Below are 27750 nucleotides of genomic sequence, written 5' to 3'. Positions count from 1 at the left end.
CTGAGTCTGTCTCCTGTCTTGGGGGTCAGCTGCCACAGTCCCGGTCACTGCCCTGGGAGTGGAACCTGGCGTCAAATTCTTAGTAGGCGCTCAGTTAAGCCACTCCCACTAAAGGGTAAGCCTGGGTCTCCCACTGTAGTCCAGTGGGTCTACTAATCCCACTCGCTGCCCCTACTCCGACTGTGAACGTTACAGTTGCGCAGGCCACACGTGGAAGGCTGTGCAGCAGCAGGGGAGAACGAGAATGGTGGTGAGTATGTCCGCGTCCCTGCAACCCTATAGAGAATTAATGGAGCAGCAGTTGAGCATGAGAACCGTTGCTTCATTCTTTCTCTATGGGCCCACCAGACATAGTCTATCACACCATTCAGGAGCCCTAAAGAGAATGAATAGAGTAGCAGTTGGGCATGAGAACCATTGTTCCATTCATTCCATTGGGGCCACCAGCCATAGTCAAGAGCATCATTCAGCAACCGTATAGAGAATTAATGGAGCAGCAGTTGGGCATGAGAACCGTTGCTTGATTCATTCTCTATGGGCCCACCAGATATAGTCTATCACACCATTCAGCAGCCCTATAGATAATGAAGAGACCAGTAGTTGGGCATGAGAACCATTGCTCTATTCTTTTTCTATGGGGCCACCAGACATAGTCTAGTGCACCATTTGGCAGCCCTATAGAGAATGAATGGCGCAGTGGTTGGGCATGAGAACCGTTGCTCCATTCATTCTCTATGGGCCCACCAGACATAGTCTATCACACCATTTGGCAGCTTTATAGAGAATGAAGAGACCAGCATTTGGGCATGAGAACTGTTACTCTATTCTTTCTCTATGGGGCAACAGGTCATAGTCTAGCGCACCATTTGGCAGCTTTATAGAGATCTAATGGAGCAGCGGTTTGGCATGAAGACCGCCCCGTGCTCGGCAGCAGCAGAGCCGCTCGCATCCGGTCCTTCTGGTAGGTGGCTCGAGGGTCTCCGGACCCGGGGGCCTCACGGTCACTTCAAATGTAAAGGGCAGTTGATGGGATGGTGGGTGTAGGACGTAGCTGTACGGGCTGGGCCGTACGGAGTTCGTGATGGCACCCACGGTGTGTGGTGATATTGGACACCATCGCTGCAGTTACGGCGGACCCGGGGGAGATGTTGTGCAGCAAGTTGTTAACCCCTCCGTGGGCAGGGATGGTGGCCCCGGGACCCGTTGGGAGGTTGGCGGTGCAGGGAGATGGGCGACCGGAGGGTGCTGATGTACTCACTATTAGTAAACACACGAGTCTCTGGTAAACCAAGGTGATGGTGGTCGGTACCCGCAGCCGGCTGCGCTCTGGTTCCCCCACCTGGCTGGTGGTCTCTGTCTTTCTCCTGCACCTTTTAGAACGATTGACTGCCTGTGCTTACAACTCCAGGAGTCCGCTCCCGGCTTGTGATCGCCTATGGAGCCCTTGCCCACAGACGCTGGCCCGTGGGATCTCTGAGTCGTGGCGGTGGCCTGTTATCCCCCTCGATAGGCTGTTGTCTTCAGTCGGGACTCTGGGTGGGACAGGACCTAGAGTCCTGGCCTCAATCAGTTAATTAGCTAGTCCCCAGTGGTTTCTGGACCTAGCTTCAGGGTCTGAGTACCCCCCTTTGTGCTCCAGTTTCCGAGTCCGTTCCCCGGGTCGGTATCGGCGGGCTAAAACCCTGTCCCGGTCCACCTCGGTTCCACCGAGCCGTCTTCCCGGCTCCTGCAGATGAGACCGCCATCTGCCTCCTAGCCAAAGACACCAGGGCTCCAACCCTGGCACCTGTCAGTTTTCCTCAGGCCTTGTCACATGCCTGACCTCCTTGAACTCTAAAACTCAACTCTCTTCTCCTGCCTCAGGGTATCTGAACTCCTCGGTGGGCGTCTTCCAACCACCTGGTTCCGCCCCCTGCTGTGTCTATCAAGCCCTGAGGGAGGTGACTAGGTTTTGAATGTTTGGCTGTGTGTTACCTGTGAGGGAAGGGTGTAATGCGGGGCCCTATCTGTGACTACCTGGCCCGGCCAGGGCGTCACACATGAGATCCATTGCTCTATTTATTCTCTAGGGGCTACCGGACATATTACACCATTCGACCATTCGGCAGCCCTTTAGCGAAGGAATGGGCAAGCCAAACCATTCTAATACGGATAATAGTGTCGCGTTTGGCCGAAATGAGTGCGTCCCATAAGTCGGACCCCACCAACCAGTCATCACCCATACTGACATCCTCGGATATCCTTGCCCTTTACATAACCTGAAATCACATATTGTTCTCTTCCATAGCTGCGATTACAGTTTTATGGTTTGCGGGAGCGATGGGGGAGCTGCGGGATTTAATAAAGTAGCTATTATAAAAACTGTTCAGCAGATAAGAACATCAATCAGATTTCTGTATGAGATTGTGGACGGGAGGATTTATCGTGTTCTTTATCTCCGCAGTGATGGCTGGGCAGACAGGTACGATGTGACAGACGGTTATCAGCGAGAGGCTGCCGGAGGAATAACCATCAAGCTGCAGTCTCCTGATGTGAAATGGTTTGACGATTATTACCTGCAGCTACGGCCGGAGACCAATCTCCGCAATCCCTGGTTCCAGGAGTTTTGGCAAAACAAGTTCAAGTGCAAATTGAAAGGATATTCGCAGGACAACCAAATCTACAACAAGACCTGCAGCGGTGAGTGAAGCCATCCGTCCCTCCATCACTGTGTCATCACACAAGGTCACCTCATACACGAGGATCAGAGGCAGGAGAACACAATGCAAAGGTTACTCGAGGCATAAATCATCACTGTACAGGGGCGGCGGGATGGCCGGGCCGGAAGCCTCAGGTCTTACATAACGCCAGCATCAAATATGGAGGCATGTTAGGTCTCATGGTCGTTAATGATATTCCATATTAATGAGGTCTGATTCATACCAGATCATCAGATATTGTAAATGATCACCTAGAGATTGTGGCGCATCATGCCAATCCAGAGGAAGGCAAAAGCTCATGGGGCAGACAGTAAGCTCCACATTAGGGGAAAAGTTCCTCCCGACTCCACATCCGGCAACCAGACTAGTTCCCTGGATGAAGATCCCATCACAGACTCTACTGCACATAACCAGTAATATTATATATACCGTATTTTTCCAGATTATGAGACGCACTTTTCCTCCTCAAAAATCTTTTGGGGAAATGAGGGGTGCATCTTATAATTTGAATGTAGCTTACCGGGAGGTGGTGGAGAATGGTCACAGGAGGCAGGGGTGGTGCTGCGGGTTGCCGGCCGGTGTGCTGTGGGCTGCTGTGCTGCGGGCACTGTGCTGGTGCTCGCTGTGGGCGGAGAGGCAGAAGCCATCCTGAAAATATCGATGGTACAGGCTTCAAATAATGACACCCAGAATCGGCGCATGCGCAGATGAAGCTCTCGGCTTAGGATCTCCTTTGCACACGTGCTGCCTCCGTCCAATTGATCTCCCAGGAGCGGACTTAAGGAAAATGGTGCCCAGAGGTGGCGCATGCGCAGATGACATTTCGGCTGGTCATTGAGCCAATAGTTCATTTGGTGCACACGTCGATTGAAGCCCGCAATGCTGACAGTTTCTGGATGCTCCTGCCTCACAGCGCCTGCAGCGAGCATCTGGGACGCCCTACTCCACCACCACTTCTGCCTGCTGTAACCCCGCTTCACTACCGCTGCCAACCCACCTCCGATTATAAGATGGATCCCCTTTTTTTGTCTCTAAATCAGGGGTGCATCTTATAAAATGAAAATTACCGTTTGTATATATATATATATATATATATATATTTTGACACACCCTCTCATTCAAAGAGTTTTCTTTATTTTCATGACTCTGAGAATTGTAGATTCACATTGAAGGCATCAAAACTATGAATTAACACATGTGGAATGAAATACTTAACAAAAACAACTGAAAATGTGTGTTATATTCTAGGTTCTTCAGAGTAGCCGCCTTTTGCTTTGATTACTGCTTTGCACACTCTTGGTATTCTCTTGATGAGCTTCGAGAGGTAGTCACCGGAAATGGTCTTCCAACAGTCTTGAAGGAGTTCCCAGAGATGCTTAGCACTTGTTGACCCTTTTGTCTTCACTCTGCGGTCCAGCACACTCCAAAACATCTTGATTGGGTTCAGGTCTGGTGACTGTGGAGGCCAGGTCCTCTGGCGTAGCACCCCATCACTCTCCTTCTTAGTTAAATAGCCCTTACACAGCCTGGAGGTGTGTTTGGGGTCATTGTCCTGTTGAAAAATAAATGATGGTCCAACTAAACGCAAACCGGATGGAATAGCACGTCACTGCAAGATGCTGTGGTAGGCATGCTGGTTCAGTATGCCTTCAATTTTGAATAAATCCCCAACAGTGTCATCAGCAAAGCCCCACACACCGTCACACCTCCTCCATGCTTCACGGTGGGAACCAGGCATGTAGAGTCCATCCGTTCACCTTTTCTGCGTCGCACAAAGACACGGTGGTTGGATCCAAAGATCTCAAATTTGGACTCATCAGACCAAAGCACAGATTTCCACTGGTCTAATGTCCATTCCTTGTGTTCTTTAGCCCAAACAAGTCTCTTCTGCTTGTTGCCTGTCCTTAGCAGTGGTTTCCTAGCAGCTATTTTACCATGAAGGCTGCTGCACAAAGTCTCCTCTTAACAGTTGTTCTAGAGATGTGTCTGCTGCTAGAACTCTGTGTGGCATTACCTGGTCTCTAATCTGAGCTGCTGTTAACCTACGATTTCTGAGGCTGGTGACTCAGATAAACTTATCCTCCGCAGCAGAGGTGACTCTTGGTCTTTCTTTCCTGGGGCGGTCCTCATGTGAACCAGTTTCTTTGTAGCTTTTGATGGATTTTGCCACTGAACTGGGGACACTTTCAAAGTTTTCCCAATTTTTTGGACTGACTGACCTTCATTTCTTAAAGTAATGATGGTCACTCATTGTCTTTACTTAGCTGCTTTATTCTTGCCATAATACAAATTCTAACAGTCTATTCAGTAGGACTATCAGCTGTGTATCCACCAGACTTCTGCACAACACAACTGATGGTCCCAACCCCATTTATAAGGCAAGAAATCCCACTTATTAAACCTGACAGGGCACACCTGTGAAGTGAAGACCATTTCCGGTGACTGCCTCTTGAAGGTCATCAAGAGAATGCCAAGAGTGTGAAAAGCAGTAATCAAAGCAAAAGGTGGCTACTTTGAAGAACCTAGAATATAAGACATATTTTCAGTTATTTCACACCTTTTTGTTAAGTATTTCATTCCACATGTGTTACCGTATTTTTCGGACTATAAGGCGCACCTGACCATAAGACGCACCCTGGTTTTAGAGGAGGAAAATAAGAAAATAAAATTTTAACCAAAAAATGTGGTCATGACACACTGTTATGGTGCGAGGATCTGCTGCTGACACGGTTATGGGAGTAATGTCCCCAAATTCTCTACTAAGGTACCCTATTCTGTAACGATCCTGCTGCCTTGTATATGATCCTGCTCATATACCCCATCCTGCTCATATACCCCCATCCATCCTGCTCATATACCCCATCCTGCTATATACCCCCATCCTGCTCATAATATACCCCCATCCTGCTCATAAAATACCCCCATCCTGCTCATAATATATCCCTATCCTGCTCATAATATATCCCCATCCTGCACATAATATTCCCCCATCCTGCTCATAAAATAGCCCCATCCTGCTCATAAAATAGCCCCATCCTGCTCATAATATACCTCCATCCTGCTCATAAAATAGCCCCATCCTGCTCATAATATACCCCCATCCTGCTCATAAAATAGCCCCATCCTGCTCATAAAATAGCCCCATCCTGCTCATAAAATAGCCCCATCCTGCTCATAAAATAGCCCCATCCTGCTCATAAAATAGCCCCATCCTGCTCATAATATACCCCTATCCTGCTCATAATATACCCCCATCCTGCTCATAATATACCCCCATCCTGCTCATAATATACCCCCATCCTGGTATATGGCCTGTATCCTGTGGCACAGAAAAAAAATACACGTTTATACTCACCTTTCCTCACTCCATGCAGCATAGATCATCTTCCTCTCTGTCTCAGCTGCAGCGCCGCTGAGGGGAATAGTCACCGTGTGTGGAGCCGTCCCCCTGCAGCATCGCGATGTCTTCCTGTCTGTCCCGGTCAGCTGATCTGTGTGGACTCTAGCGGTGAGCACAGCGATGACGTCATCACTGCACCCTGCGCTGATAATGATGCATGGGGGCAGTGAATACAGCCGCACATGATCACTCCAGGCTGTAGTTGCCAGGGGTGATCATGCGGGCAGGCTTTTTAATATGCGCGCATTCCCCACCCATTACCCCGCCCACCTGTCAGCTCTGACTTCAGCGCTGAGAGATGATGGGCGGGAGGATGGGCGTGCATATTAAATGAGCGGGTCCACGTGGGCGCAGCAGGCTGCTACAGCCTGCTCATGCCCCCAATGACCCACTCCACCGCAGCACCCTCATTCCCCGCAGTCACATTCAGACCATAGGACGCACCCCCCACTTTCCCCCAACATTTGAGGGAAAAAAAGTGCGTCTTATAGTCCGAAAAATACGGTAATTAATAGTTTTGATGCCTTCAATATGAATCTACAATTTTCAGAGTCCTGAAAATAAAGAAAACTCTTTGAATGAGAAGGTGTGTACAGACTAAAAGTTTAAACACACCTTTTCATTCAAAGAGTTTTCTTTATTTTCAGGACTCTGAAAATCGTAGATTCATATTGAAGGCATCAAAACTATGAATGAAAACATGTGGAATGAAATACTTAAAAAAGTGGGAAACAACTGAAAATATGTCTTCTATTCTAGGTTCTTCACAGTCGCCACCTTTTGCTTTGATTGCTACTTTGCACACTCTTGGCATTCTCTTGATGAGCTTCAAGAGGTAGTCACCGGAAATGGTTTTCCAACAGTCTTGAAGGAGCTCCCAGAGATGCTTAGCACTTGTTGGCCCTTTTGCCTTCACTCTGCGGTCCAGCTCACCCCAAACCATCTCGATTGGGTTCAGGTCTGGTGACTGTGGAGGCCAGGTCATCTGGCGCAGCACCCCATCACTCTCCTTCTTAGTCAAATAGCCCTTACACAGCCTGGAGGTGTGTTTGGGGTCATTGTCCTGTTGAAAAATAAATGATGGTCCAACTAAAAGCAAACCAGATGGGATAGCACGCCGCTGCAAGATGCTGTGGTAGCCATGCTGGTTCTGTATGCCTTCAATTTTGAATAAATCCCCAACAGTGTCACAAGCAAAGCCCCCCCACACCATCACACCTCCTCCACCATGCTTCACGGTGGGAACCAGCCATGTAGAGTCCATCCGTTCACCTTTTCTACAAAGACACGGTGGTTGGATCCAAAGATCTCAAATTTGGACTCATCAGACCAAAGCACAGATTTCCACTGGTCTAATGTCCATTCCTTGTGTCCTTTAGCCCAAACAAGTCTCTTGTGCTTGTTGCCTGTCCTTAGCAGTGGTTTCCTAGCAGCTATTTTACCATGAAGGCTGCTGCACAAAGTCTCCTCTTAACAAATGTTCTAGAGATGAGAAGGTGTGTCCAAACTTTTGGTCTGCACAGTATATATTTGTAAAACAAACATCCAGGCAGGCCCTTCTAGAACTTTTTTAGTCAATCAACCATTACAACATCATGTGCCAGAGAATTCCATCATCTCACTGCTCTTAGGGCTCCACTTGCGATGAAAACAGATGAGTGCAATCGGATAAAACATTGTGTGGTAATCAGTGTTAATGAGTCAGGCAGTGTCCACCAGCGATTGATTTATCATGCCACATCGGCAAGAGAAAAGAATGGCAGCATGCTGCGTTTCACAGCGAGTCTCAGCTCATAGGCACCCATTCACGTCTATGGGTTTGTGTAAAGCATCACACTGCACTTGGATGTCATCGGAGTGCAGGGCGATATATGCAGAGACAGGCCGCAGAGGAGAGGGAGAAAGTGCTATTTCCCTCTTCTCCGCAGCTGTGATCCAATCACAAGATCGGATCACACTCGCAATGACACTCGGCTCACACTCGCAGCAGAGCCTGAGCCAAGGGTCATTAGCACATCGTTTGCGATGCTATCACATCGAAAGCAAAGCACAAGTGGAACTGAGGCCTAACAGTAAAGAATTCAGCATCTCACTACTCTTACAGTAAAAAATCACCATCTGTGATGATAAAGCCTTCTTTCCTCTGGACGTAAAGGATTCCCTCTTTTAAATCAACAAATAAACAAATTAGTACTAATAAATAATGCTGTTACGCTGTACACATAACTAGAATAACACATCAGCACAAATCAACAATCCTGTAATATTGTACACATAATGAATGCTACCATGCAGTAAACATAAATTATACTATCATCGTAACAGTTGCACTCAAGCAAGAGGGAAAATACTGTCATACCATGCACACAACTAATACCGCAAAGCAGTACAAATTATGCTTAAATACATATACAATGCAACAAATTAGTGCAATTAAATAAGGTTGCAATATTGTACACATAAATAATGATAATATACGGTAAACATAAATGTAGCTGCCATACTATACATATAACTAGTACCGCACATCAGAGCATATACTGTACATTAATGTAATATTGTACACACAACTAATGCCACAAGGGAGTGACACATAGGACTAATACCACAAATCAGTATAAATAATTTTGTAGAGTATACAAAACAATTGCCACCAAATCAGTACAAAGGTGTAATTCTGTAATACTGTACACATAACTAATGTCACAAATCAGTACAAATAATGCTGCAATACTATATACAGAAGCGATGCCTCAAATCAATTAACGATGTAATACTGCAGACATGTAAAACAAGAAATCAGTATAAATAAATTGTGTTATAAAACTGTACACAATTCAGTACAAATAAAAAATTCGGTAACACTGTACACATAATATATTGTCGCCATACTACTAAATCATACAGTAAAAAAAAATAAAATATATGAAAATAAATAAATTGTATATACATACATTTTATATATATATATATATATATATATATATATATATATATATATACTGTATGTGCGTGCGTGTGTGTGTATATATATATATATATATATATATATATAAAATTTATTTTTTTTATAAAGATATATATATATATATATACATATACAATTTATTTTTTATTTTTTTTTCATTTATTTTATTTTTTTTACTGTATGATTATATATATACTAGAAGGTGGCCCAATTCTACGCATCGGGTATTCTAGAATTTACGTATTGTGTAGTTAATGTATGATTTTTGTTATATATATATATATATATATATATATATATATATATAGATGTTGTTGTGTGCAGTTACCAAGTGTTTGTGTAGGGCGCTGTCCATGTTCTGGGTGTTGTCTGGGTGTGGCGGGGGGTGAGAGCGGTGTTGTATGTGTGTTGCGTGTGTTGCGTTGTTTGTGGAGTGCTGTGTGTCTGTAGTGTTGTGTGTGTGTGTTGCGCGGTTTGTTTGGGTGTGGTGTGTTTTGGGGGGAGGTATGTTTTGTGCAATGTGTGTGTGTTGCGTGGTATGTGCGTATATTTATGTATGCCGCGGTGTTTGTGTGTTGGGTGTTGTGTGTGTGCAGCGTTGTCTGTGTGTGTGGGTGTCTGTGTAGGGCGGTGTTTGTGGTTCCCAGTGTGTGTGTGGTGTGTTGTGTGTGTGTGTGTGTGTGTGTTGGGGGGAGGTGTGCACCTCCCATCGTGCTCCATCCCCCATGCTGCACACCCCCCATCGTGCTCCATCCGCCATGCTGCGCACTCCCAAACGTGCTCCATCCGCCATGCTGCGCACTCCCAAACGTGCTCCATCCGCCATGCTGCGCACTCCCAAACGTGCTCCATCCGCCATGCTGCGCACTCCTAAACGTGCTCCATCCGCCATGCTGTGCACTCCCAAACGTGCTCCATCCGCCATGCTGCGCACTCCCAAACATGCTCCATCCGCCATGCTGCGCACTCCCAAACGTGGTCCATCCGCCATGCTGCGCAGTCCCAAACGTGCTCCATCCGCCATGCTGCGCACTCCCAAACGTGCTCCATCCCCCATGCTGCGCACTCCCCATCGTGCTCCATCCCCCATGCTGCACCAGCATCAGCCTCTCTGCCCCCAGCATCAGCCTCTCTGCCCCCAGCATCAGCCTCTCTCCTCCCAGCATCAGCCTCTCTCCTCCCAGCATCAGCCTCTCCTCCCAGCATCAGCCTCTCTGCTCCCAGCATCAGCCTCTCTGCTCCCAGCATCAGCCTCTCTGTCCCCAGCATCAGCCTCTCTCCTCCCAGCCTCAGCCTCCCCCAGCATCAGCCTCTCTTCTCTCAGCCTCCCCCCTCCCAGCCTCCCTCCTCCCAGCCTCCCCCAGCATCAGCCACTCTCCTCCCAGCCTCCCCCTCCCAGTCTCCCCCAGCATCAGCCTCCCCCAGCATCAGCCTCTCTCCTTCCAGCCTCCCCCCGCATCAGCCTCCCCCAGCATCAGCCTCTCTTCTCCCAGCCTCCCTCCTCCCAGCCTTCCCCAGGATCAGCCTCTCTCCTCCCAGCCTCCCTCTTCCCAGCCTTCCCCAGCATCAGCCTCCACCTCCCAGCCTCCCTCAGCATCAGCCTCCCCCAGCATCAGCCTCTCTCCTTCCAGCCTCCCCCAGCATCAGCCTCCCCCAGCATCAGCCTCTCTCCTTCCAGCCTCCCCCAGCATCAGCCTCCCCCAGCATCAGCCTCTCTCCTCCCAGCCTCCCTCCTCCCAACCTCCCCCAGCATCAGCCTCCCCCTCCCAGCCTCCCCCAGCATCAGCCTCCCCCAGCATCAGCTTCTCTCCTGCCAGCCTCCCCCAGCATCAGCCATCCCCAGCATCAGCCTCCGCCTCCCAGCCTCCCCCAGCATCAGCCTCCGCCTCCCAGCCTCCCCCAGCATCAGCCTCTCTCCTCCCAGCCTCCCCCAGCATCAGCCTCTCTCCTCCCAGCCTCCTCCAGCATCAGCCTCTCTCCTCCCAGCCTCCCCTAGCATCAGCCACCCCCTCCCAGCCTCCCCCAGCATCAGCCTCTCTCCTCCCAGCCTCCCCCAGCGTCAGCCTCCCCCAGCATCAGCCTCTCTCCTCCCAGCCTCCCCCAGCATCAGCCTCCCCCTCCCAGCCTCCCCCAGCATCAGCCTCCCCCAGCATCAGCCTCTCTCCTTCCAGCCTCCCCCAGCATCAGCCTCCCCCAGCATCAGCCTCTCTCATCCCAGCCACCCCCAGCATCAGCCTCCCCCAGCATCAGCCTCTCTCCTCCCAGCCTCCCCCAGCATCAGCCTCCCCCAGCATCAGCCTACACCCTCCCAGCCTCCCCCAACATCAGCCTCCCCCAGCATCAGCTTCCCCCTCCCAGCCTTCCCCAGGATCAGCTTCTCTCCTCCCAGCCTCCTCCAGCACGCCGTGCTCCTCTGCCGACACTCACAGATCCGATCGCATACACTCACACACACACACACCCGATCGCATACACTCACACCCACCCGATCGCATACACTCACACCCACCCGATCGCATACACTCACACACACCCGATCGCATACACTCACACACACCCGATCGCATACACTCACACACACACTGACGATATTGCACATACGCGCTCACACTCACAACATCCGGAGATACCACATGCTTCTGGCCATGTGATCCTCCGGCAGGTCCTGGAAGCTCACAGCACAGTATCGCGGCCGAGAAGCAAGCGATATCTCCGGATGCTGTGAGTGTGTGGATGCGATGTGATGTGTGTGTCAGGTGTGTGTGAGAGTGAGTGTGATCTGATGTGTGTGTGTGTGTGTGTCTTTTGTTATGTGTGTGCGTGTGGATGTTCCGCCGCTGCAGGACCTTGATGCGCTGGTAACTATGCTACTATGGTTACCAGCGCATCACGTCCCCCACTCGCACGGGAGCCCACACCAGCGTACGGCGGCAAACCCCAGCAATGCGAGGGTATGTGTCGGCTGGGCTGGCGGCGTATGCTGGTGTGGGCTCCCGGGGGTACAGTACTCACCTGGGAGTCGTGGCTCCGTGTCAGTTCGGGGGATGCGTGCGGGGGGCGGGGCCAGAGCGAGCGTGCATTGCGTGAGGGGGGCGGGGCGTGGCCGAGTTGCCAATACGTGCAGGGTGCCGGGGCGAGAGGCCAATCCGTGTGGGGGGCGGAGCCTGTGCGAGCGGCCGGCCAATCCGTGTGGAGGGGGAGCCAGGGCGAGCGACCAATCCGTGCGGGGGGCGGGGCCATGGCGAGGCCAGCGGCCAATCCGCTTTGTGTCACTGTAAGGACACAATTTTGGAGCAAGACAGACAGACAGACAGACAGACAGAATAAGGCAATTATATAGAGAGAGATATATATATATATATGTATATATGTGTATATATACTGTATGTGCGTTAGTATATATATACTTATACAAAAGTAAACAAAATATATATATACATATACATAAATATATATATATATATATATATATATATATATACACATATATTTATATATATATATATGTATATATATAAAATTTATATAAAATTTAATAAGTTCGTTAAAAATGCATTGGTTTAGTATTTTTTCTAATTTAGTTTCCTAAATATTGACTCCATAGAAACTCATTTCCGCTTATTTTGTGAATATGTATAGAAATCTTTTCACCTAGAATCTGCTAAAATTTTAATTTGTGCCCCTGCAGGATTATATTTTACAGCCGCCGCAGGCTATAGACTTGGTTCATGTCATAAACTTGTCAGCCGTCTTCCATATTTGACAAGAAATATAATCTCGGTTTTTAAATTTTCCACTTGAGAAACCCGAGATTTAATTTTCAGAGTCAGTAATTTGTGAGGTATTAAAAAAATATAGGAATGTTTCACTCTCTCGGTCGTTGCGTTAAATCTTGATGGGACCGTTTTTTAATTTCAGCATTCAAAATAAGGGTACATTTTAGATCTGAGGGTTTAGTTTTAGGCTGTGTTCACACGTAGGAATTCTCATACATTATAGCTTTGTGGAAAATTCCATTTTGGCTTTAGAAGCTTATGAAAAAGCAGGTCTGGATTCAGATAATGGAATTAAAGGGGTTGAGCACTACTTGGATAATGCCTACTTAAAGGCAGTATCTTCACCTCGAGCTCTAGGTCAGGTCTAGTGATGTCACCTGTCTCAGTGATTGGCTACAGCTGTTGATGCTACGTCACCGCTGCACAGGTCTTGGGGTTTTTACTCTGCCAGTGGCGTTACGTTGTCAGCTGCAGCCAATCACTGAGCTCAGTTGCTGTGGCGGGGTAGACGGCACGAGCTGCCGACCTCAGTAATTGGCTACAATGGTCATGCTTGATGTGATGTCACCACTGCAGCCAAAACGCTATGACCCAAGCGGTGACGGAGAGCCGAAACTGGATCCAAGGAGGACAAGCATCTGGTCTGGTTGTATATTAAAGGATTTGGTGTCCCTTTCCTGAAAGTAGAAAACCCTTTTAATGCAGTTAGAGCATTGAAGATAGAGCAAGTGAAAATATGGACCCCTGTAATATCTCTTATCGGAGAACAATGTCACCTTCCTCACCTTCAACAGTGTGTACTCCCCGTTTTCAATGCATCTAATATCTCTATAATTTCTTAGAAACCTCTTTAGTAGGGATTAGCGGACCCATAGAAGCTTGGATTCTCCGAATTCAGACAGACTTTACTTAAAAGTTCACTTTGGGTCCCAAACTTGACCCCAAAGCCCATATAAGTCAATGGAGACCTGAACATCTGTGTTGTAAAATGACTGTTAAATGGTTGTAGTAAGGCTAGGGAGCTGTAAAAGGAAGAAAAATGGGGGCAATTGCCCTGCAAACAAATGTGGAACAGAATTAAAAGAAAAAAAAATGATGCAAGCTACCTCCTATTTTTGATGATTAGCACAGGTAAAGTAAACAACTGTCAGCTTTACCGTAGCTAATTATCAAATATAGATGAGACCCAGCCAGGCACTTTTTTTTTTTTTTTTAAATCATTTAAATTTATAAACCAGCCAAGGTAAAGCAGACAGCTGGGGGCTGGTATTATCAGGCTGGGAAGGTCCATCATTATTGGGCCCTTTCCAGCCTAAAAATAGAAGCCTGCAGTTGCCACAGAAGTGACACATCCAGTAGTTGTGCCAATGCCCTGCTGAGGTAAAAATTGGGGTAATACTTTTGGGGTTAATGTCAGCTGTGAATTGACAGCTGGCATCAAGTCTAGGGGTTAATAATGGAGAGGTGTCTATGAGACACCCTCATTACTAATCTGGCAAGTGTAGTGTTAAAAAACACACAGGAAAAAAAAAGTTTATTTGAATAAAGACTCCGCCACACTTCCTCGTTCACCAATTTATTCACTCAAAAAAGAAATCCTGGAAGTTCCGACGTAATCCAAAGAGTAATGTCCAACGACGTCCATCAATTCCTATGAAACAGTGACGTCACTCAGATGATTTGTGGTCACAGATGGAGGTTTCCACTGTCCTCTACCTGTGACCACAAATCACCTCAGTGACGTCACCGCTGATCACACAGCTCACTCAGTCTCTGCCTGAGCCACACAGTGGGCAGTCATGTTCTATGGCCGCTCGGTGTGAATTCAGATGTAGCAGTGCTGGCCGAGCAACCACTTTAGGTTCCCTAACCTAACTCTGTGTTGGTCCTGCCATATTGGTCTGGTCTCCCCGTATCCAACACCAGTCCTGACTGAAATTAGGTCTGGCATGCTGGTATGTGCCCTGCCTGGACCTGTCATGTTTTCCTGTGTCCTGGGATCTGCCTTAATCTCTAATCCGTCCTGCCTGAGTTGCCAATCCGTTCCTGTGTCCTGGGACCTGCCTGATCCTGATCCGTTCTTGACCTGTACTGCGTTCCTGTCCCAGTCCTTTCTGACCTCAGCCTGTCCCCAGTACTGCTGTCACCTAGCCTTGGCTCAGCTGCCGCAGTCCCTGGACGCCATCCTTCCCTTGCCTGGGTGGTCCGGGTCCTCCCTGTGGTCGAGAGAGTCTACCTCACCCTCGGATGCGCTATCCCCGCTCCTGGCAGTGAGCATGACAGACGCGCACAACGTCTGTGATTGTAAGCCATCATATGCTGTCACACAGGATGGGGGCACATTTAATTGCAGCCAATCACAGACGCCGGTGGGTGGGGAAAGCAGCGAATGTGTATGAGGCTAATGAGCGGCCCCGGAAGTAGAAGAGGGTGGTAGGAGGACAGCACAGGCTTTGCTGGGATTGTGGAGGCGGTGTTTTATTAGCTAGATTTGCATAAAACCAAGGCAAAAACCATTCTAAAAAAACACTGCAAATATGCCCTGTGTGAATGTGACGCCCTGGCGCCGCCAGGTGGTCACAGAAGAATACTGCACCCCACATAACACCTTCCCACACCAGGTCCCATCAGCCACAAAATCCTAGCCACCCGCCCTCAGGGTAAGAAGGACACACCAGTGGGCAGGACCAGGAGCGCCCACCTAGGGGTCTTGAGGATCCTGGGGAGGGAACAAGGGAGTTCTAGTTGGGGTTTTGAAGTTGGAGGTCGAGTGGAGAGGCGTGACAGTGACAGACTGTCAAAAGGGAAAGCTGAGCCTAGTGCAGGGTAGCCAGGGTAGTGGCCCTGGTCTACTGTCTAGGTGGCAAGCAGTGGACCGTGTCCAAAGGCGACGGGAGTCCGGTCACGGGAGATCCAAAGTGGAGTGGGACAGGGTTGGAGCCCGCTGGTACCGACAGCAGAGATCCGGTACGGAAGCCGTGCACAGGCGGGGTACCTGGACCCTAGTTAGAAGACGGTTGCAAGCCCCTTCTCTAATTCACCAGGCCGGGAGCAAGGTTCCAGACATTGCTCTTGAAGTGTTAGCCCAGAAAGAGTGAAACAGCAGCCCACTGCGGGGGATAGGGTATCCGCAAACACCCACTGAAATCCCAAGGGTCAGTTTTCGCGGGTACGTCTCCCAACCAGGGAGCGGACTTCCCCGTTCCATACGGAGTTGTCCAGAAGTGAGGAAAATTACAAAGTGCCGGAGGAAGGGACATCGGTACACCAGCTGGGTGTGGGACCCGAGTACACCCGAACGCGGTAGCCGGCCACTGACACCTTGGTTTACCAACAGACTTGTGTGCAATTATTCAATAGTGAGTACACCAACACTCTCCGGTCCGGTGCGCCACCTCCGGCCTACATCACTCCCCGTGTCCTGGACACTGAGCCCCGGGGCATCCACCCCTGCCCACAGAGGGGTTAACATCCAGCTGCCATTCCATCGCCCCCGGGTGCTCCCTAACAGCAGCGGTGGTACTCCACCTTACCACACACCGTGGGTGGCGTCACGAAATATACACCATAAATCCCCAGCACACCTTACGCCTCTTTTATTTGAGTGTCCGGAGACCCCTTGAGCCACTGCCGATCCGGATCCGAGCAGCTCGGCTGCTGGCACGGGGACGGCACATGAACATAGCCTAGTATTCACGCCTCACACAGTGCACAGGACACATGTGAATGACAAAGCCCTTTGTGGTCCACTTTCCATCCTGAGGACACAGATACAGGTGCTCTTGGCCTCTGGGGACAGTGGGAACCTTTCCAAATCCATAAATGCCAGATCCAGGACAATGTCCCACCTGACAGCTCCTCTTACAGATTGATTACTTTTGTTCATTTTACAATAGAAATCTGACGTCATTTCTGTATATATTTTAGGTAATACATTTCCTTTAATAGATACATTCAGCGATGTGCTATCAGTATGCTAAGAAGGCACGCACACTTTGTAGATGTTCTATTTGGTCACAATAATATATATATATTTAATATAAATGAAGCTAGCGATAAAAAACTATCAGCGCCGAGCGTCCGCTTCCATCTCCAGGAATGATTATCTCCGGTGGGAATAAAGAGAAGTATCGAACATGGAAAAGCGCCAAGAAATCCGCTCACTAATGAAAGTATCCGCGGATTATGCACAGAATGACTTATTACTACTCAACTTTCTAGGATTCACAACAAAAGGACGTGATAAATGGATTTTGATAGGAATCCTCCAACCTAGAAAAGCTTCAGAACCGATGGACAATGCGGCCTTTACCGGCTTCTGTACAGAAATATGTGCATCTAAATAATCTGTGACAATGCGATGTATGAAAGAAGATTTATCTTATAGTTACTGCACAATTATCAATACTATTGAGAGGAAAAGCAAGAAACAAAATCCTATTTGTAAATACGCCATTAAATAAAAGTGCTTGTGACGTCATAATGTACATACATTATATTGTATATCTTATCCTGTACTGATCCTGAGTTACATCCTGTATTATACTCCAGAGCTGCACTCACTATTCTGCTGCTGCAGTCACTGTGTACATACATTACATTACTGATCCTGTACTGATCCTGAGTTACCTTCTGTATTATACTCCAGAGCTGCACTCACTATTCTGCTCGTGCAGTCACTGTGTACATACATTACATTACTGATCCTGAGTTACCTCCTGTATTATACCCCAGAGCTGCACTCACTATTCTGCTGGTGCAGTCACTGTGTACATACATTACATTACTGATCCTGTACTGATCCTGAGTTACCTCCTGTATTATACTCCAGAGCTGCACTCACTATTCTGCTGGTGCAGTCACTGTGCACATACATTACATTACTGATCCTGTACTGATCCTGAGTTACCTCCTGTATTATACTCCAGAGCTGCACTCACTATTCTGCTGGTGCAGTCACTGTGTACATACATTACATTACTGATCCTGTACTGATCCTGAGTTACCTTCTGTATTATACTCCAGAGCTGCACTCACTATTCTGCTCGTGCAGTCACTGTGTACATACATTACATTACTGATCCTGTACTGATCCTGAGTTACCTTCTGTATTATACTCCAGAGCTGCACTCACTATTCTGCTGGTGCAGTCACTGTGTACATACATTACATTACTGATCCTGTACTGATCCTGAGTTACCTTCTGTATTATACTCCAGAGCTGCACTCACTATTCTGCTGGTGCAGTCACTGTGTACATACATTACATTACTGATCCTGTACTGATTCTGAGTTACCTCCTGTATTATACTCCAGAGCTGCACTCACTATTCTGCTGGTGCAGTCACTGTGCACATACATTACATTACTGATCCTGTACTGATCCTGAGTTACCTCCTGTATTATACTCCAGAGCTGCACTCACTATTCTGCTGGTGCAGTCACTGTGTACATACATTACATTACTGATCCTGTACTGATCCTGAGTTACCTTCTGTATTATACTCCAGAGCTGCACTCACTATTCTGCTCGTGCAGTCACTGTGTACATACATTACATTACTGATCCTGTACTGATCCTGAGTTACCTTCTGTATTATACTCCAGAGCTGCACTCACTATTCTGCTGGTGCAGTCACTGTGTACATACATTACATTACTGATCCTGTACTGATCCTGAGTTACCTCCTGTATTATACTCCAGAGCTGCACTCACTATTCTGCTGGTGCAGTCACTGTGTACATACATTACATTACTGATCCTGTACTGATCCTGAGTTACCTCCTGTATTATACTCCAGAGCTGCACTCACTATTCTGCTGGTGCAGTCACTGTGTACATACATTACTGATCCTGTACTGATCCTGAGTTACATCCTGTATTATACTCCAGAGCTGCACTCACTATTCTGCTGGTGCAGTCACTGTGTACATACATTACATTACTGATCCTGAGTTACCTCCTGTATTATACCCCAGAGCTGCACTCACTATTCTGCTGGTGCAGTCACTGTGTACATACATTACATTACTGATCCTGAGTTACCTCCTGTATTATACCCCAGAGCTGCACTCACTATTCTGCTGGTGCAGTCACTGTGTACATACATTACATTACTTATCCTGAGTTACCTCCTGTATTATACTCCAGAGCTGCACTCACTATTCTGCTGGTGCAGTCACTGTGTACATACATTACATTACTGATCCTGTACTGATCCTGAGTTACCTCCTGTATTATACTCCAGAGCTGCACTCACTATTCTGCTGGTGCAGTCACTGTGTACATACATTACTGATCCTGTACTGATCCTGAGTTACATCCTGTATTATACTCCAGAGCTGCACTCACTATTCTGCTGGTGCAGTCACTGTGTACATACATTACATTACTGATCCTGAGTTACCTCCTGTATTATACCCCAGAGCTGCACTCACTATTCTGCTGGTGCAGTCACTGTGTACATACATTACATTACTGATCCTGAGTTACCTCCTGTATTATACCCCAGAGCTGCACTCACTATTCTGCTGGTGCAGTCACTGTGTACATACATTACATTACTGATCCTGAGTTACCTCCTGTATTATACTCCAGAGCTGCACTCACTATTCTGCTGGTGCAGTCACTGTGCACATACATTACATTACTGATCCTGTACTGATCCTGAGTTACCTCCTGTATTATACTCCAGAGCTGCACTCACTATTCTGCTGGTGCAGTCACTGTGTACATGCATTACATTGCTGATCCTGAGTTACCTCCTGTATTATACTCCAGAGCTGCACTCACTATTCTGCTGGTGCAGTCACTGTGTACATACAGTATGATACAATAGTGAGTACACCCCTCACATTTTTGTAAACATTTTATTATATCTTTTCATAAGACAACACTGAAGATAGGACACTTTGATATAATGTAAAGTCGTGAGTGTACAACTGCGATGTGCTGATCATTAGATGGTATATCTCAGGGATAGGATATCTCAGGGCCTATTATATACTGTCTAATGATCAGCACATCGCAGCGCTTGTCACATGATAGTACCGCCCTGTAAACCAGGCTGAGAGGAGAGTGACGTGTGATCTGGGTATGTCCGCCCAGACTGCTGTCACTCACAGAGAGGCAGCCACCAGTGACATGCCCTGGTCAGTTTGTCCAATTCCGGTCTCCAGACAAGGGAACCTCACCACACACACCTGAACCAGGAGACACAGCATCCAAAATTCCCTGGCATCAACTGATGCTGAAGGAACCCGGCATGCCAGAACCCCAGAACAGCATCAACTATGGGAGAGACAGCATCCCCGCTCCCCACCACACCAAGAATTGAGGCAGGACCCTCGGAATGCAGGGCACCGCACCAACCACACCCCTCAGAGGTGGGACCCCCCGCAACCAGAGAGCAATGGTAGACCACCTGTCAGGGAGCCTGAGTACCGCAAAAAATACAAGGGACAGACCCGCATGCGAGACTGCAGTAACACGGCGCTTGTCATCTCAGCTGCCTGACATTCTTTCAAGGAAACACACACTCAACTCTTTAGTTCCTGCTTGCTTTTCTTGACCAGCAGATGGCGATGTTTACTCTGCAGATACTGTAAAATGCCAACTGACTGTGTCTTCCGTTCACCACCCCCTTACACACACATACACCTGAAAGATGTGTCAAATCCATTTAAAGACATGCCTTTTATTGGATGTTCTGCATTATCCATCAAGACTGGGGGCAAATCTCCGGTCTTAATGAATCGGGCCATAGTGCCTTACTGAAAAGAATGTACAATATACAAAATTTCAAGGGAACATATGGAAGTAGTAGCAGAACATATAATATCCCTGCAGATGTCATCCTTTTGTAGAGATTCATTGTGCCAGTCATGAGAAATGTAGTATTCAAACTATATGCAAATCAGGCTGAAAGTGCACTGGGGGCGTGTCATTGCACCTGCACTGCTTTTTGTAAGTGCTTTGACCTGCCTCTAGTGCACACCCAGCCTGATTTACATATGGCTTCTGTACTAGATTTCTGAAGACTAGCACACAGGATCTAAACATAAAATAAGTACATTTCGGGGAGGGGGGGGGGGCAAGCCCTTATGAAGCCAGTACACCTATACCCACTGTAACTATACAATATATCACTTTTTCCATGTGTAAAAACATTCTAACAGGTTGTCATGTGTGTGTCACAGGTCCTGTGGTGTCTGACTATAGATGGTCACAGCGTTTAGCTGCGCGAGCTGCGCAAACTGCTCCCTGACCTATTATTTCTGCTTGGTTTTCATCCCTTTCCCTTTAGGACCTTGCGGAGTTCTTCACTCTTTCAGCTGTTTTTCATCAGCACTTCCCTTGGTGTCTTTACATACCTTTATTCCCCCTTACTCTGTGCTGGTGATAGTTTTTATACCCTTAACAAGTCTTCAGTGCAGACAGCCGGCTTGTATACAGTACAGACCAAAGGTTTGGACACACCTTCTCATCTCTAGAACAACTATTAAGAGGAGACTTTGTGCAGCAGCCTTCATGGTAAAATAGCTACTAGGAAACCACTGCTAAGGACAGGCAACAAGCAGAAGAGACTTGTTTGGGCTAAAGAACACAAGGAATGGACATTAGACCAGTGGAAATCTGTGCTTTGGTCTGATGAGTCCAAATTTGAGATCTTTGGATCCAACCACCGTGTCTTTGTAGAAAAGGTGAACGGATGGACTCTACATGGCTGGTTCCCACCGTGAAGCATGGAGGAGGAGGAGGTGTGATAGTGTGGGGGGTGCTTTGCTGGGGACACTGTTGGGGATTTATTCAAAATTGAAGGCATACAGAACCAGCATGGCTACCACAGCATCTTGCAGCGGCGTGCTATCCCATCTGGTTTGCTTTTAGTTGGACCATCATTTATTTTTCAATAGGACAATGACCCCAAACCCACCTCCAGGCTGTGTAAGGGCTATTTGACTAAGAAGGAAAGTGATGGGGTGCTACGCCAGATGACCTGGCCTCCACAGTCACCAGACCTGAACCCAATCGAGATGGTTTGGGGTGAGCTGGACCGCAGAGTGAAGGCAAAAGGGCCAACAAGTTCTAAGCATCTCTGGGAACTCCTTCAAGACTGTTGGAAGACCATTTCCGGTGACGACCTCTTGAAGCTCATCAAGAGAATGACAAGAGTGTGCAAAGCAGTAATCAAAGCAAAAGGTGGCTACTTTGAAGAACCTAGAATATAAGACATATTTTCAGTTGTTTCATTCCACATGTTTTCATTCGATTTGATGTCTTCAATGTGAATCTACAATTTTTAGAGTCGTGAAAATAAAGAAAACTCTTTGAATGAGGAGGTGTGTCCAAACTTTTGGTCTGTACTGTATACCTGGAGAAATGTTGTTGTTGCAGTTCCTCTCCTTGAGTCATCTTCAGATAAGTTATTCATTCCCTTTCTCTTTTGCTGTTTGCTTGGTACGTCCCTATACCTAGCGTGACACACTATTGTTATTGACTTTAATGTCAATTTTTTCTCACCGAGTAAGACATATTCTCATTGAGCACCTGACATTTGCAATTTACCTTTATATCCATTACTTGCAGTACCAGTGTTCTCCACTAAGGGCAGTGTAGCCTCTTTACGGACACCGATGCCGCGATCCCTCTCTGTCTCATCTTGCTGATATATTTTAGGAACTCACAGGACTTCGAAATGGCATATTTCAGAAAAAAGTACACCCCAGACATGGGGTCATCAAGAAAAACTCTGCAACAAATCTATTTTCCCCACAATAAGTGCTCCCATCCTTTCAGCGCTCTTCTGCCAGACCAATTAGGTTCAGTCCAAAAAAAGCTGAAAACAGTTTTACAGCTGAAATCGAACACTCAAGTGTTGACTATGAAAAATACAATTTTAGGTCATAACTTGTTTCCCGCTGTGAAAATCTGACATGCGACGGATAAATGAAAAAAACCTTGTAAACGCTGTCATCCATACCCCGGTGAATACAGATGATGTTCCCGCTGAAGAGCACAATATTCTATAGAAATACAAGAGTGAATCAGAAATAAGGATATTATACCACCCGAGATGCGGAGCCTACATTTCTGCTGCCCCAGGGTCTACATGTTATTGTGTCCTCTTTAATAGCCTACACTTCAAGGGGGGGGTCTAGAATGCAAAAACATATATTTTATTAAATATTGGTATTGCACATAAAAAAAAAAATCTATATCAGAGCCTATTTTATTATAACTCTATATTATGGTATCCATCTGTTATTGTAATACTTATGTAGATACTCTGGAATCTGATAGCAGGGAATATAATAAAACTGAGACAAGGGTTGGGTAAATACTTTGTATTGACAAAAAATATACACACAGAGAAAAAACAGAGAATAACAGTAGGCTACTACAAATTAAATGCAAGTGCAAAATATTCTAATATGTAAATGTCCCGAAATAATAAATGACCTGCACAAATGTGTGAAAGTCCAGAAATAATATGCAGGAGTGCGACCATCATTAAAACGTTATTGTCCACAAATAATATGCAGTAGTGCTCACAGCACTATAAAGCCTGCTTTACACGTTGCAATTTCGCATACGATTTCGTATGCGATTTGCAACGCCCCCATCGTATATGTGGCACATTCAATTTGTTGAACGTGCCACACATACGAGTAACCCCCCCGTCACACGTACTTACCCGTCCATACGACCTCAATGTGGGCGGCGAACGTCCACTTCCTGGAGTGGGAGGGACGTTCGGCGTCACATCGACGTCACGCAGCAGCCGGCCAATAGAAGTGGAGGGGCGGAGCTGAGCGGGACGTAAACATCCCGCCCACCTCCTTCCTTCCGTATTGTGGGCCGGGAGCTGCAGGACGCTGGTAAGATCTGTTCATCGTTCCCGGGGTGTCACACACTGCGATGTGTGCTACCACGGGTACGATGAACAATCTGACGTGCAATTCTAGAGAAAGGTACGATGTGTATGCGATGAACGTTTTACCGTTCAATCGCAATCGCACGTAACTGTCACACACTGCAATGTACCGTACAATGCCGGATGTGCGTCACTTACGACGTGACCCCGCCGACACATTGTAAGATACATTGCAGCGTGTAAAGCGGGCTTATGTGTATGTCCAGAATAATGTGCAAGAGTACACACAGCAACAAATATTAGAATGGTAACCACGAAGGAAAAGAGGCCATAATTTACAATTAGACACCAGGGGTACACTACTTAGTGATCCCCGGGTAGATGGGTTGTTCAAACAACATGTCAAAGGAGGAGAAAAAATGAAGAACAAAAACCAATGAAACAAATAAACAGTAATAAGTTACAATTTTTTCATCATTCCCTGCCTCTGTGTGTGCGGGGTATTTAAACCCTTCTTGTCTTTTGTCTTGAATGTTGGTTTTACCTTTTGTAATTTGTTAATAAAATAATTGTAACTTATTACTGTTTATTTGTTTCATTGGTTTTTGTTCTTCATTTTTTCTCCTCCTTGACAAATATGTGAATGTCCAGAGTAGTAAGCAGGAGTGCGCACAGCAAATAAATGGTTATCAGTGTATTTTCCAGGGCTGACAAAGTCCTGGTCAAGTCCAGTACATAGCCCATACAGATTAAGTCCAAGATAAGGTACACTGAACACAAAACAGAGATTACAAGTCCTTACAGATCAAGGAGGTCCAGCTGTCTGAAGCTCTTCTCCTAGAAGTGTTGAAAGGAGAGGACCACAGCCAGGAACAGGATTATGTACCAAGTACTTCAGGCTGCTGAGCAGTAATGAGGCAGATCACAAAACAAGCGTCAGCAAGAAGGCCTGTAGCAAGTCAGGAGCGGCTCAGGAGCCAGCAGCAACAAAATACTCAGGCAAGGAATAAGTCCCGGACTAGGACATATAAGCAGGGCAGACAGGAAGTTCAAGGTCAAGACGAGGCAACAGACTCCATCTTGGATAAGGGTAAGAAGACACAACAAGTTCAATGGAAAACCCATATCTCCTAAAAATATATCAATACTGTCACGCTTCCCGGTCCTCTGGCCCCGCTCTCCGGTCCCCGTGGCCCGCTCCCCGGCGGCGTCCCCTGCTCACCACTCTGGTCCCGGCCTCCTCTTCCCCGCCTGCGGCATCCATGCGTCCAGCTCCCCGCTCCCGGCGCTCCTCTGCGACGTGGGACTTCCAGCCGGGCACCCCTTCTTCCTCCGCACCGCTCCCTGGACTGGCTTCTGGTACTCGGGCCTCGAGCATGCGCATTAGGGCGCGCGCACGGTCATTGACCCTTTCTTAAAGGGCCAGCACCTAGAAACAGGAAATTGCATAGACAGGTACAGGGTATTTTAAGATGCACTTTCCTGGTGGGCGGGGCCTGTTCTACGTGTTTAGCAAGCTAGTGTTCAGGTCCCCGTATTGCTTTGCCCTGTGCTTTGCCTTGTATTAACCCTGTCTGTCTCGCAGAGCCTGCCCTGCCACGCCAGTCGCTCCGAACCAAGTCCATCCCTGGACCCTGAAATGAATAGGATAACTGAAGTGAGCACTAATATATATATATGAGTGCAAGCCAAAAATACATACTATATATAAGAATAAGGCTGCACATCAAACTTAGATAATGGTATAATGCCTCAAGCATATGGAAAAATATTGGAATATACAATGAAAAATACTACTTGCTAATTTGAACATGTGAATAATGAATTGCATACCTGCTATGAATATTAGGAAAAAGGAGATATTTAGCAATCGCATTGATCAATGTAACTGAGCCCCAAAACCTCGTCAAGGTATATCTCTATATTGGGGTCCCTAGCTCTGTGACCCTAACTGTGTGTCATCTCATTGCAATTAAAAACTGCTATGGGTGGAGAGGGGTAACTAAGGACTTTCTTATATAGGAGATGGAAAAAACATGGCCGAAAGGGGCGGAGCTGTGTTCACATTCAGAAAAAAAACTACATATAACTGAATAGGATAACTGAAGTGAGCACTAATATATATATATGAGTGCAAGCCAAAAATACATACTATATATAAGAATAAGGCTGCACATCAAACTTAGATAATGGTATAATGCCTCAAGCATATGGAAAAATATTGGAATATACAATGAAAAATGCTACTTGCTAATTTGAACATGTGAATAATGAATTGCATACCTGCTATGAATATTAGGAAAAAGGAGATATTTAGCAATCGCATTGATCAATGTAACTGAGCCCCAAAACCTCGTCAAGGTATATCTCTATATTGGGGTCCCTAGCTCTGTGACCCTAACTGTGTGTCATCTCATTGCAATTAAAAACTGCTATGGGTGGAGAGGGGTAACTAAGGACTTTCTTATATAGGAGATGGCCTGCCCTGCCACGCCAGTCGCTCCGAACCAAGTCCATCCCTGGACCCTGACGGTGACTTCGGCGGATGTTCCACCACCTCTGCAGCTCCGCCAGTCTCCAGTCCCTGGCTCCGTTCGGTGACCCGTTCCATCGCTCAGCAGGTTCCGGATCCCGCCTGACCCTACAACCCGGCCTCGGACCCTGAGCTTCGTCACCCGGGCTACCGTCCAGAACTTTGTGTGCTCTGCACCATCCACCTTTCCTGCTCCTCTACGGACTGTCCAGCTACCAATTGTGCTTCGGCTGCCGTGCATCAAGACCCTCTGGCGGGGTGACCGGCCTGGCTGCCTCCTCAGGGGAAATCGGTGTACGGTCCAGTGCTTCCACCATCCGGACGTAACAGCTAGAACAGGCCATGGATCCCGCCGAACCACTAGCGGCCTTGCAGCAGGAACTCGTACGCCAGCGCGAGACCCAGACCCGCATGCTGAACTTTATGTCTTCTGTGGATACCCGCCTGAACACGCTACAAGCAACGGCCACATCCTTGGCATCTCAGGTTTCCACTGTACAATCCACGGCCACAGCTCCCGTGGCAGCCTCCTCGGATGCTTCCAAACTTCGTTTGGCCTCACCACCCCGGTACGCCGGAGATCCCAAGACCTGCAGGGGATTCATCAATCAATGCTCCCTCCATTTCAAGCTGCTGCCGCACCTTTTTGCCTCTGACCAAGCCAAGGTCGCGTTCATGATGTCCCATCTAGAGGGAGAGGCACTGGCCTGGATGAACCCCTTGTGGGAGAAGGAGGATCCGGTAACCACCAACATCCAGGAATTCCTGCAGGCATTTCGCAGCACCTTTGACGAGCCCGGACGCGCCTCCGCGTCTGCCTCATCCCTCCTCCGGCTACGTCAGGGGACTCTGACGGTGGGCCAATATGCCATTCGTTTTCGCACCTTGGCCGCGGAACTCGGGTGGAACAATGAGGCCCTAACCGCCGCCTTCTGGGAGGGACTCTCGGGTCGTATTAAAGATGAGCTTGCTGGTCGTGACGTGCCGTCCACCCTGGATGCCCTGATTGCTCTAGCGACTCGAGTGGATCTTCGCTTTCAGGAACGATCCAAAGAGGTGTCCCGCGAGAGGCGTCCGATACGGCACTCCTCCCCACCACAGAAGTCCATCGCTCCCCAGTTGGCGTCACCTGGCGCATCTACCTACGAGCCCATGCAGATTGACCACCTGAGGCAGTTGGAGCAACGCCGAGCAGAACGACTAGCAAAGGGTCTCTGCTTCTACTGCGGTGATGGCATACACCTGCTACGCTCCTGTCCCGAGAAGCCGGGAAACTCCAAAGCCTAGGCTTGGTAGGAGAGGCCACCCTAGGTGCTGGGACTCTCTCAGACTCCGTTACCTGGACTATTCAAGTCACTACAGAAGAGACCCGGTTCACGGCAGAGGCGTATCTCGATTCCGGAGCAGCAGGCAACTTCATCCAGCAGGCCACGGTGGATAAGTACCAGGTGCCTGTCCTCCCACTAGAGAAACCGCTGGTGATCGCCTCTGTAGATG

The 27750-nt window shown here is 47.7% G+C and overlaps 1 protein-coding gene across 8 annotated transcripts in view; it reads left to right on the top strand.

The window, feature by feature from the left end:
- Nucleotides 1-27750, top strand: part of GRM5 (glutamate metabotropic receptor 5) — a 535313-nt gene that overhangs the window by 444809 nt on the left and 62754 nt on the right. For all 8 annotated transcript variants that reach the window (XM_075337560.1, XM_075337562.1, XM_075337564.1 and 5 more), the window contains exon 4: nt 2444-2679. In XM_075337560.1, the coding sequence (XP_075193675.1) occupies nt 2444-2679 (236 nt within the window). The remainder of the gene's footprint in view (nt 1-2443; nt 2680-27750) is intronic.

The sequence above is a fragment of the Anomaloglossus baeobatrachus genome, chromosome 2 (assembly GCF_048569485.1).
Source record: "Anomaloglossus baeobatrachus isolate aAnoBae1 chromosome 2, aAnoBae1.hap1, whole genome shotgun sequence".
Taxonomy (NCBI): Eukaryota; Metazoa; Chordata; class Amphibia; order Anura; family Aromobatidae; genus Anomaloglossus; species Anomaloglossus baeobatrachus.
The sequence above is the reverse complement of the archived record's forward strand: the minus strand, read 5'-3'. Positions and strand labels throughout refer to the sequence as shown.